At 44.6% G+C, this 12,500-nt stretch overlaps 1 protein-coding gene across 1 annotated transcript in view; it reads right to left on the bottom strand.

Annotated features, from left to right (window-relative positions):
* LOC127912213 (dentin sialophosphoprotein-like) overlaps nucleotides 1–6,831 on the bottom strand; it is a gene marked incomplete at its 5' end in the record, with an annotated part of 8,282 nt that extends 1,451 nt beyond the window's left edge. The window contains 2 exons of the mRNA XM_052481128.1: nucleotides 5,787–6,324; nucleotides 6,763–6,831. Coding sequence (XP_052337088.1) covers nucleotides 5,787–6,324; nucleotides 6,763–6,831 — 607 coding nt within the window. The remainder of the gene's footprint in view (nucleotides 1–5,786; nucleotides 6,325–6,762) is intronic.
* Between the last annotated feature and the right edge of the window lie 5,669 nt (nucleotides 6,832–12,500).

Here is a 12,500-nt window from a genome sequence, read left to right as displayed (position 1 = left end):
CCTCCTCATGTTGTGATGGGTTCAGGTCGTCTCTTCTATAACCAGCTCTAATACCCTCATGTTGTGATGGGTTCAGGTCGTCTCTTCTATAACCAGCTCTAATACCCTCCTCATGTTGTGATGGGTTCAGGTCGTCTCTTCTATAACCAGCTCTAATACCCTCCTCATGTTGTGATGGGTTCAGGTCGTCTCTTCTATAACCAGCTCTAAAACCCTCACGTTGTGATGGGTTCAGGTCGTCTCTTCTATAACCAGCTCTAATACCCTCATGTTGTGATGGGTTCAGGTCGTCTCTTCTATAACCAGCTCTAAAACCTCATGTTGTGATGGGTTCAGGTCGTCTCTTCTATAACCAGCTCTAATACCCTCCTCATGTTGTGATGGGTTCAGGTCGTCTCTTCTATAACCAGCTCTAATACCCTCATGTTGTGATGGGTTCAGGTCGTCTCTTCTATAACCAGCTCTAATACCCTCCTCATGTTGTGATGGGTTCAGGTCGTCTCTTCTATAACCAGCTCTAATAACCTCATGTTGTGATGGGTTCAGGTCGTCTCTTCTATAACCAGCTCTAAAACCCTCATGTTGTGATGGGTTCAGGTCTCTCTTCTATAACCAGCTCTAATAACCTCATGTTGTGATGGGTTCAGGGTCTCTTCTATAACCAGCTCTAATAACCTCATGTTGTGATGGGTTCAGGTCGTCTCTTCTATAACCAGCTCTAATAACCTCATGTTGTGATGGGTTCAGGTCGTCTCTTCTATAACCAGCTCTAATAACCTCATGTTGTGATGGGTTCAGGTCGTCTCTTCTATAACCAGCTCTAATAACCTCATGTTGTGATGGGTTCAGGTCGTCTCTTCTATAACCAGCTCTAAAACCCTCATGTTGTGATGGGTTCAGGAACTCTCTTCTATAACCAGCTCTAATACCCTCACGTTGTGATGGGTTCAGGTCGTCTCTTCTATAACCAGCTCTAATACCCTCATGTTGTGATGGGTTCAGGTCGTCTCTTCTATAACCAGCTCTAATAACCTCATGTTGTGATGGGTTCAGGTCGTCTCTTCTATAACCAGCTCTAATACCCTCATGTTGTGATGGGTTCAGGTCGTCTCTTCTATAACCAGCTCTAATACCCTCATGTTGTGATGGGTTCAGGTCGTCTCTTCTATAACCAGCTCTAATACCCTCACGTTGTGATGGGTTCAGGTCGTCTCTTCTATAACCAGCTCTAATACTCTCATGTTGTGATGGGTTCAGGTCGTCTCTTCTATAACCAGCTCTAAAACCCTCACGTTGTGATGGGTTCAGGTCGTCTCTTCTATAACCAGCTCTAATACCCTCCTCATGTTGTGATGGGTTCAGGTCGTCTCTTCTATAACCAGCTCTAATACCCTCATGTTGTGATGGGTTCAGGTCGTCTCTTCTATAACCAGCTCTAATACCCTCATGTTGTGATGGGTTCAGGTCGTCTCTTCTATAACCAGCTCTAATACTCTCATGTTGTGATGGGTTCAGGTCGTCTCTTCTATAACCAGCTCTAATACCCTCATGTTGTGATGGGTTCAGGTCGTCTCTTCTATAACCAGCTCTAAAACCCTCCTCATGTTGTGATGGGTTCAGGTCGTCTCTTCTATAACCAGCTCTAATACCCTCATGTTGTGATGGGTTCAGGTCGTCTCTTCTATAACCAGCTCTAAAACCCTCCTCATGTTGTGATGGGTTCAGGTCGTCTCTTCTATAACCAGCTCTAAAACCCTCATGTTGTGATGGGTTCAGGTCGTCTCTTCTATAACCAGCTCTAATACCCTCATGTTGTGATGGGTTCAGGTCGTCTCTTCTATAACCAGCTCTAATACCCTCATGTTGTGATGGGTTCAGGTCGTCTCTTCTATAACCAGCTCTAAAACCCTCATGTTGTGATGGGTTCAGGTCGTCTCTTCTATAACCAGCTCTAATACCCTCATGTTGTGATGGGTTCAGGTCGTCTCTTCTATAACCAGCTCTAATACCCTCCTCATGTTGTGATGGGTTCAGGTCGTCTCTTCTATAACCAGCTCTAAAACCCTCATGTTGTGATGGGTTCAGGTCGTCTCTTCTATAACCAGCTCTAATACCCTCACGTTGTGATGGGTTCAGGTCGTCTCTTCTATAACCAGCTCTAATACCCTCATGTTGTGATGGGTTCAGGTCGTCTCTTCTATAACCAGCTCTAAAACCCTCATGTTGTGATGGGTTCAGGTCGTCTCTTCTATAACCAGCTCTAAAACCCTCCTCACGTTGTGATGGGTTCAGGTCGTCTCTTCTATAACCAGCTCTAATACCCTCATGTTGTGATGGGTTCAGGTCGTCTCTTCTATAACCAGCTCTAAAACCCTCACGTTGTGATGGGTTCAGGTCGTCTCTTCTATAACCAGCTCTAATACCCTCATGTTGTGATGGGTTCAGGTCGTCTCTTCTATAACCAGCTCTAAAACCCTCATGTTGTGATGGGTTCAGGTCGTCTCTTCTATAACCAGCTCTAATACCCTCATGTTGTGATGGGTTCAGGTCGTCTCTTCTATAACCAGCTCTAATACCCTCATGTTGTGATGGGTTCAGGTCGTCTCTTCTATAACCAGCTCTAAAACCCTCATGTTGTGATGGGTTCAGGTCGTCTCTTCTATAACCAGCTCTAATACCCTCATGTTGTGATGGGTTCAGGTCGTCTCTTCTATAACCAGCTCTAATACCCTCCTCATGTTGTGATGGGTTCAGGTCGTCTCTTCTATAACCAGCTCTAATACCCTCCTCATGTTGTGATGGGTTCAGGTCGTCTCTTCTATAACCAGCTCTAAAACCCTCATGTTGTGATGGGTTCAGGTCGTCTCTTCTATAACCAGCTCTAAAACCCTCATGTTGTGATGGGTTCAGGTCGTCTCTTCTATAACCAGCTCTAAAACCCTCCTCATGTTGTGATGGGTTCAGGTCGTCTCTTCTATAACCAGCTCTAATACCCTCATGTTGTGATGGGTTCAGGTCGTCTCTTCTATAACCAGCTCTAAAACCCTCATGTTGTGATGGGTTCAGGTCGTCTCTTCTATAACCAGCTCTAATACCCTCATGTTGTGATGGGTTCAGGTCGTCTCTTCTATAACCAGCTCTAATACCCTCTCATGTTGTGATGGGTTCAGGTCGTCTCTTCTATAACCAGCTCTAATACCCTCATGTTGTGATGGGTTCAGGTCGTCTCTTCTATAACCAGCTCTAATACCCTCCTCATGTTGTGATGGGTTCAGGTCGTCTCTTCTATAACCAGCTCTAATACCCTCATGTTGTGATGGGTTCAGGTCGTCTCTTCTATAACCAGCTCTAAAACCCTCATGTTGTGATGGGTTCAGGTCGTCTCTTCTATAACCAGCTCTAATACCCTCACGTTGTGATGGGTTCAGGTCGTCTCTTCTATAACCAGCTCTAAAACCCTCATGTTGTGATGGGTTCAGGTCGTCTCTTCTATAACCAGCTCTAATACTCTCACGTTGTGATGGGTTCAGGTCGTCTCTTCTATAACCAGCTCTAATACCCTCCTCATGTTGTGATGGGTTCAGGTCGTCTCTTCTATAACCAGCTCTAATACCCTCATGTTGTGATGGGTTCAGGTCGTCTCTTCTATAACCAGCTCTAATACCCTCACGTTGTGATGGGTTCAGGTCGTCTCTTCTATAACCAGCTCTAATACCCTCATGTTGTGATGGGTTCAGGTCGTCTCTTCTATAACCAGCTCTAATACCCTCATGTTGTGATGGGTTCAGGTCGTCTCTTCTATAACCAGCTCTAATACCCTCACGTTGTGATGGGTTCAGGTCGTCTCTTCTATAACCAGCTCTAATACCCTCATGTTGTGATGGGTTCAGGTCGTCTCTTCTATAACCAGCTCTAATACCCTCATGTTGTGATGGGTTCAGGTCGTCTCTTCTATAACCAGCTCTAAAACCCTCATGTTGTGATGGGTTCAGGTCGTCTCTTCTATAACCAGCTCATGTTGTGATGGGTTAGGTCGTCTCTTCTATAACCAGCTCTAATACCCTCATGTTGTGATGGGTTCAGGTCGTCTCTTCTATAACCAGCTCTAAAACCCTCATGTTGTGATGGGTTCAGGTCGTCTCTTCTATAACCAGCTCTAATACCCTCATGTTGTGATGGGTTCAGGTCGTCTCTTCTATAACCAGCTCTAATACCCTCCTCATGTTGTGATGGGTTCAGGTCGTCTCTTCTATAACCAGCTAAAACCCTAATGGGTTCAGGTCGTCTCTTCTATAACCAGCTCTAAAACCCTCATGTTGTGATGGGTTCAGGTCGTCTCTTCTATAACCAGCTCTAATACCCTCCTCATGTTGTGATGGGTTCAGGTCGTCTCTTCTATAACCAGCTCTAATACCCTCATGTTGTGATGGGTTCAGGTCGTCTCTTCTATAACCAGCTCTAATACCCTCATGTTGTGATGGGTTCAGGTCGTCTCTTCTATAACCAGCTCTAATACCCTCATGTTGTGATGGGTTCAGGTCGTCTCTTCTATAACCAGCTCTAATACCCTCATGTTGTGATGGGTTCAGGTCGTCTCTTCTATAACCAGCTCTACCCTCATGTTGTGACAGGTCGTCTCTTCAGCTCTAATACCCCCTCATGTTGTGATGGGTTCAGGTCGTCTCTTCTATAACCAGCTCTAATACCCCTCCTCATGTTGTGATGGGTTCAGGTCGTCTCTTCTATAACCAGCTCTAATACCCTCATGTTGTGATGGGTTCAGGTCGTCTCTTCTATAACCAGCTCTAATACCCTCATGTTGTGATGGGTTCAGGTCGTCTCTTCTATAACCAGCTCTAATACCCTCATGTTGTGATGGGTTCAGGTCGTCTCTTCTATAACCAGCTCTAAAACCCTCATGTTGTGATGGGTTCAGGTCGTCTCTTCTATAACCAGCTCTAATACCCTCCTCATGTTGTGATGGGTTCAGGTCGTCTCTTCTATAACCAGCTCTAATACCCTCACGTTGTGATGTTGTGTTTTAAATATCATTGCAAGTCAAGCCTCAAGGATATGTCCCTTCCTTTGAATATGAGTGTTTGTTAACGAGGCTCATTTTAAAATCTCTCTCTGAAACGGTTTTCTTTCCTTACTGGTTTCAGGAGCTTGATGTCTTCGTGGATTATATTACACATATCATCTGACCCTCTTCTTCTACTCTCCTTCTTTTATCCCTCTTTCATTCCTTCCTAACTCCCTCTCTCTCCTTTCGCTGTGGAACTGGCTCCTAATGCTGACTACTATCAGTGGAGAACTGTCTGTACTACTGTCTGTACTGCTGTCTGTACTACTGTCTGTACTACTGTCTGTACTGCTGTCTGTACTACTGTCTGTACTGCTGTCTGTACTACTGTCTGTACTGCTGTCTGTACTGCTGTCTGTACTGCTGTCTGTACTGCTGTCTGTACTGCTGTCTGTACTGCTGTCTGTACTACTGTCTGTACTGCTGTCTGAAGTGTCGTCGGTACTGCTGTCTGTACTGCTGTCTGTACTGCTGTCTGTACTGCTGTCTGAAGTGTCGTCTGTACTGCTGTCTGTACTGCTGTCTGTACTGCTGTCTGTACTGCTGTCTGTACTGCTGTCTGTACTGTTGTCTGTACTGCTGTCTGTACTGCTGTCTGTACTGCTGTCTGTACTGCTGTCGGTACTGTTGTCTGTACTGTCGTTGGTACTGCTGTCTGTACTGCTGTCTGTACTGTTGTCTGTACTGCTGTCTGTACTGTTGCCTGTACTGCTGTCGGTACTGTTGTCTGTACTGTCGTTGGTACTGCTGTCTGTACTGTCGTTGGTACTGCTGTCTGTACTGTCGTTGGTACTGCTGTCTGTACTGTCGTCTGTACTGCTGTCTGTACTGCTGTCTGTACTGTCGTCGGTACTGCTGTCTGCACTGTCGTTGGTACTGCTGTCTGTACTGCTGTCTGAACTGTCGTCGGTACTGCTGTCTGTACTGCTGTCTGTACTGCTGTCTGAACTGTCGTCGGTACTGCTGTCTGTACTGCTGTCTGTACTGCTGTCTGAACTGTCGTCGGTACTGCTGTCTGTACTGCTGTCGGTACTGCTGTCTGTACTGTCGTTGGTACTGCTGTCTGTACTGTCGTCTGTACTGCTGTCTGTACTGCTGTCTGTACTGTCGTCGGTACTGCTGTCTGCACTGTCGTTGGTACTGCTGTCTGTACTGCTGTCTGTACTGTCGTCGGTACTGCTGTCTGTACTGCTGTCGGTACTGCTGTCTGGCGTAATTCTCTCATCATGCTTTCTCTCTTTCTTAGTCCTTCAGCTAAAGGATGTGGTGCGCTGGACTTCTTAACTTCATCTTGATTTGTTTGAAATGTTCTTTATCAGTGTGCTGCTATATACATGACAATGTGTCCTTTTGTCTCTCTCTCTGCTCTCTCTCTGCTGTCTCTGTCTCACTGTCTCTCTCTGTCTCTCTTTCTCTGCTCTCTCTCTCTCTCTGTCTCTCTCGCTCTCTGTCTCTCTGTCTCTGCTCTCTCTGTCTCTCTCTCTCTCTGTCTCTCTCTCTCTGTCTCTCTCTCTCTGTCTCTCTCTCTCTGCTCTCTCTCTCTCTCTCTCTCTCTCTCTCTCTCTCTCTCTCTCTCTCTCTCTCTCTCTCTCTCTCTCTCTCTCTCTCTCTGTCTCACTATCCCTCTCTGCTCTCTCTCTCTCTCTCTCTCTCTGTCTCTCTCTGTCTCACTGTCTCTCTCTGTCTCTCTTTTTCTGCTCTCTCTCTGCTCTCTCTCTGTCTCTCTCGCTCTCTGTCTCTCTGTCTCTGCTCTCTCTCTGTCTCTGCTCTCTCTCTGTCTCTCTCTCTCTCTGTCTCTCTCTCTCTCTGTCTCTCTCTCTCTGCTCTCTCTCTCTCTGCTCTCTCTCTCTCTCTCTCTCTCTCTCTCTCTCTCTCTCTCTCTCTCTCTCTCTCTCTCTCTCTCTCTCTCTCTCTGTCTCTCTCTCTCTGTCTCTCTCTCTCTGCTCTCTCTCTGCTCTCTCTCTCTCTCTGTCTCTCTCGCTCTCTGTCTCACTATCCCTCTGCTCTCTCTGCTCTCTCTCTCTCTCTGTCTCTCTCGCTCTCTCTGTCTCTCTCTCCCTCTGCTCTCTCTCTGCTCTCTTTCTCTGTCTCACTGTCTCTCTCTGCTCTCTCTCTCTCTCTGTCTCTCTCTCTCTGCTCTCTCTCTGCTCTCTCTCTCTCTCCGTCTCTCTCGCTCTCTGTCTCTCTGTCTCACTATCCCTCTGCTCTCTCTCTGCTCTCTCTCTCTGTCTCTCTCGCTCTCTCTGTCTCTCTCTCTGCTCTCTCTCTGCTCTCTCTCTCTCTCTGTCTCTCTCGCTCTCTCTCTCTCTGTCTCACTATCCCTCTCTGCTCTCTCTCTCTCTCTCTCTCTGTCTCTCTCTGCTCTCTTTCTCTCTGTCTCTCTCTCTGCTCTCTCTCTCTGCTCTCTCTCTCTGTCTCTCTCGCTCTCTGTCTCTCTGTCTCACTATCTCTCTCTGCTCTGTCTCTGTCTCTCTCTTTCTCTATGTCTCTCTCTCTGCTCTCTCTCGCTCTCACTCTGCTCTCTTTCTGCTCTCTCTATCTCTGTCTGTCTCTCTCTCTGTCTGTCTCTCTCTCTGTCTGTCTCTCTCTCTCTGTCTCTCTCTCTGTCTCTCTCTCTGTCTCTCTCTCTGTCTCTCTCTCTGTCTCTGACACTCTGTCTCTGACACTCTGTCTGTCTGTCTGTCTGTCTGTCTGTCTGTCTGTCTGTCTGTCTGTCTGTCTGTCTGTCTGTCTGTCTGTCTGTCTGTCTGTCTGTCTCACTCTCTCTGTCTCACTCTCTCTCTCTCTTTCTGTCTCGTCCTCTTGCTCTCTCGCACTCTCAGCCTCAGCAGCCTTAAAGATGACCATAATGAATGTACTGTGTTGTATGGGCCTTTTCCCCCCAGCCATCCCCTGATACATGTATTTTTAAACTGAAACCTCTGATAATTGGACCAAATCAGACATAAAAAACCCTTCCACCTGCAGCTTCTAGAACTCCCTTAAGAATCCACCTTTAGATCCCCATTCTAGAACCCCTTCTAGAACCCCCTTTATAATCCACCTTTAGATCCCCATTCTAGAACCCCTTCTAGAACTCCCTTAAGAATCCACCTTTAGATCCCCATTCTAGAACCCCTTCTAGAACTCCCTTAAGAATCCACCTTTAGATCCCCATTCTAGAACCCCTTCTAGAACCCCCTTTATAATCCACCTTTAGATCCCCATTCTAGAACCCCTTCTAGAACCCCCTTTATAATCCACCTTTAGATCCCCATTCTAGAACCCCTTCTAGAACCCCCTTTATAATCCACCTTTAGATCCCCATTCTAGAACCCCTTCTAGAACCCCCTTTTGAATCTACCTTTAGATCCCCATTCTAGAACCCCTTCTAGAACCCCCTTTATAATCCACCTTTAGATCCCCATTCTAGAACCCCTTCTAGAACCCCTTTATAATCCACCTTTAGATCCCCATTCTAGAACCCCTTCTAGAACCCACTTTATAATCCACCTTTAGATCCCCATTCTAGAACCCCTTCTAGAACCCCCTTTTGAATCTACCTTTAGATCCCCATTCTAGAACCCCTTCTAGAACCCACTTTATAATCCACCTTTAGATCCCCATTCTAGAACCCCTTCTAGAACCCCCTTTTGAATCTACCTTTAGATCCCCATTCTAGAACCCCTTCTAGAACCCCCTTTAGGTCCCCCTTTTAGAACCAGCTCTAAACCAAACCAAGGTCCTTCATCCTTTCTAAAAGCAGGATCTCCTCCTCCTCCTCCTCCAAATGTTTCTTCATCTCAGCTCGCCCCCCCCCCCCCAACACATACACACACACACCCGTTCCCCTGTCCATATGCTTGGTGGCCTGGCTGTTTGCCTGGTATATTGTGTTTCTCTGACCTGTCTTGTCTCTCTCTCTGCCTCTCGGCTCTGCCTCACAGCGATCTAGACAGAGACTTTTGGAATAACAATGACAGCAGCAGCTCAGTACAGGGGAGGAGGTGGAGCTCCTATCCATCCAAGGAGTTCCTACTAAACATTTCTCCCAATGCCCCACACGGAGATCAGCGCCTCACACTCAAGTGAGTCTTAGTGAAAGGCTGGTAAGAGAGAGACCCTCCCCCTGAGCAGGGCTGTAGAGAGACAGTGGTGGTACCTTTCCTTCCTTGCTTTTCCTTTCCTTTCTTTTCTTGTTCTTTCCTTTCCTTCCTTTCCTTTCTTCCTTTCTTTTCTTGTTCTTTCCTTTCCTTCCTTTCCTTTCTTCCTTGCTTTTCCTTTCCTTTCTTCCTTTCTTTTCCTTTCTTTTTCCTTTCCTTTCCTTTCTTTTCCTTTCCTTTCTTTTCCTTTCCTTTCTTTTCCTTTCCTTTCCTTTCCTTTCTTTTCCTTTCTTTTCCTTTCTTTTTTCCTTTCCTTTCTTTTCCTTTCCTTTCCTTTCCTTTCCTTTCTTTTCCTTTCCTTTCCTTTCCTTTCTATTCCTTTCCTTTCTTTTCTTTTCTTTTCCTTTCCTTTCCTTTCCTTTCTTTTCCTTTCCTTTCTTTTCCTTTCCTTTCTTTTCTTTCCTTTCTTTTCCTTTCCTTTCCTTTCCTTTTTCTTTCCTTTCTTTTCCTTTCCTTTCTTTTCCTTTCCTTTCCTTTCTTTTCCTTTCCTTTCCTTTCCTTTCTTTTCCTTTCCTTTCCTTTCCTTTCTATTCCTTTCCTTTCCTTTCCTTTCTTTTCTTTTCCTTTCCTTTCCTTTCTTTTTCCTTTCCTTTCCTTTCTTTTCCTTTCCTTTCTTTTCCTTTTTCCTTTCCTTTCTTTTCCTTTCCTTTCCTTTCCTTTCTTTTCCTTTCCTTTCTTTTCCTTTCCTTTCCTTTCCTTTCTTTTCCTTTCTTTTTCCTTTCCTTTCTTTTCCTTTCCTTCCTTTTCCTTTCTTTTCCTTTCCTTTCATTTCCTTTCCTTTCCTTTCATTTCCTTTCATTTCCTTTCCTTCCTTTTCATTTCCTTTCCTTTCCTTTCATTTCCTTTCCTTTCCTTTCCTTTCCTTTCTTTCCTTTTTCCTTTCATTTCCTTTCCTTTCCTTTCATTTCCTTTCCTTTCCTTTCCTTTCCTTCCTTTTCCTTTATTTTCCTTTCCTTTCATTTCCTTTCCTTTCATTTCCTTTCCTTTCCTTTAATTTCCTTTCCTTTCTTTTCCTTTCATTTCCTTGTTATTAAAAACCCACCCCCAATTACAACATAAGGACTTGTAACTGATATAAAATAACCACAGACACACCGTGTGCATATATACAACTGACATTAACCACAGGCAAACACTGTCCATATATATAACTGACACTAACCACAGACACATATTGTCTATATATATAACTGACACTAACCACAGACACATATTGTCTATATATAGAACTGACACTAACCACAGACACATATTGTCTATATATATAACTGACACTAACCACAGACACATATTGTCTATATATACAACTGACATTAACCACAGGCAAACACTGTCCATATATATAACTGACACTAACCACAGACACATATTGTCTATATATATAACTGACACTAACCACAGACACATATTGTCTATATATAGAACTGACACTAACCACAGACACATATTGTCTATATATATAACTGACACTAACCACAGACACATATTGTCTATATATATAACTGACACTAACCACAGACACATATTGTCTATATATATAACTGACACTAACCACAGACACATATTGTCTATATATATAACTGACACTAACCACAGACACATATTGTCTATATATATAACTGACACTAACCACAGACACATATTGTCTATATATAGAACTGACACTAACCACAGACACATATTGTCTATATATATAACTGACACTAACCACAGACACATATTGTCTATATATAGAACTGACACTAACCACAGACACATATTGTCTATATATAGAACTGACACTAACCACAGACACATATTGTCTATATATATAACTGACACTAACCACAGACACATATTGTCTATATATATAACTGACACTAACCACAGACACATATTGTCTATATATATAACTGACACTAACCACAGACACATATTGTCTATATATATAACTGACACTAACCACAGACACATATTGTCTATATATAGAACTGACACTAACCACAGACACATATTGTCTATATATATAACTGACACTAACCACAGACACATATTGTATATATATAACTGACATAATGATGCCCTGTTCGGTCTGTGCCCCTAACTCCACACAGCCCTGAAAAACTAACTAGCTCCTCCCCCTTCCACCTCTCTAACCTATCACCTTTCTCCCATGGGGTGTAACTCCTCCCGCTTTAACATATCTAACCTATCACCTTTCTCCCATGGGGTGTAACTCCTCCCCCTTTAACATATCTAACCTATCACCTTTCTCCCATGGGGTGTAACTCCTCCCCCTTTAACATATCTAACCTATCACCTTTCTCCCATGGGTGTAACTCCTCCCCCTTTAACATATCTAACCTATCACCTTTCTCCCATGGGGTGTAACTCCTCCCCCTTTAACATATCTAACCTATCACCTTTCTCCCATGGGGTGTAACTCCTCCCCCTTTAACATATCTAACCTATCACCTTTCTCCCATGGCGTGTAACTCCTCCCCCTTTAACATATCTAACCTATCACCTTTCTCCCATGGGGTGTAAACTCCTCCCGCTTTAACATATCTAACCTATCACTTATCTCCAATGGGGCATAACTCCTCCCCCTATAACCTCTCTAACCTATCACATCTCCATGGAGACGGACAAACCACACTCTCTCTCTCTCTCTCTCTCTCTCTCTCTCTCTCTCTCTCTCTCTCTCTCTTCCCCTGTTTCCAAAATAACACCTTTGCTGTACACACCTTAATAACCTCCAACATCTCTGTTCCTCCCTCACTCTCTCCATCCTCTCCCAGTGTAATGTGACCAGAGCTGGGTGGGTTCAGATACTATTTGAAATTGTGTGTTAATACTTTAAGCATTTGCCTGGAGTCCTAGAAGTATTTCAAAAGTATTTTAAATAGTACTGGAACCCAGGTCTCGAAGTGAAGGGATCCTAATCCTCAGTGTTGGAGGACTGTGAAGGGCTCCTAATCCTCAGTGTTGGAGGACTGTGAAGGGATCCTAATCCTCAGTGTTGGAGGACTGTGAAGGGCTCCTAATCCTCAGTGTTGGAGGACTGTGAAGGGATCCTAATCCTCAGTGTTGGAGGACTGTGAAGGGCTCCTAATCCTCAGTGTTGGAGGACTGTGAAGTGATCCTAATCCTCAGTGTTGGAGGACTGTGAAGTGATCCTAATCCTCAGTGTTGGAGGACTGTGAAGGGCTTCTAATCCTCAGTGTTGGAGGACTGTGAAGTGATCCTAATCCTCAGTGTTGGAGGACTTTGATCCTCAGTGTGATCTTCTAATC

This window comes from Oncorhynchus keta, chromosome 26, assembly GCF_023373465.1.
Source record: "Oncorhynchus keta strain PuntledgeMale-10-30-2019 chromosome 26, Oket_V2, whole genome shotgun sequence".
Classification (NCBI taxonomy): domain Eukaryota; kingdom Metazoa; phylum Chordata; class Actinopteri; order Salmoniformes; family Salmonidae; genus Oncorhynchus; species Oncorhynchus keta.
The sequence above is the reverse complement of the archived record's forward strand: the minus strand, read 5'-3'. Positions and strand labels throughout refer to the sequence as shown.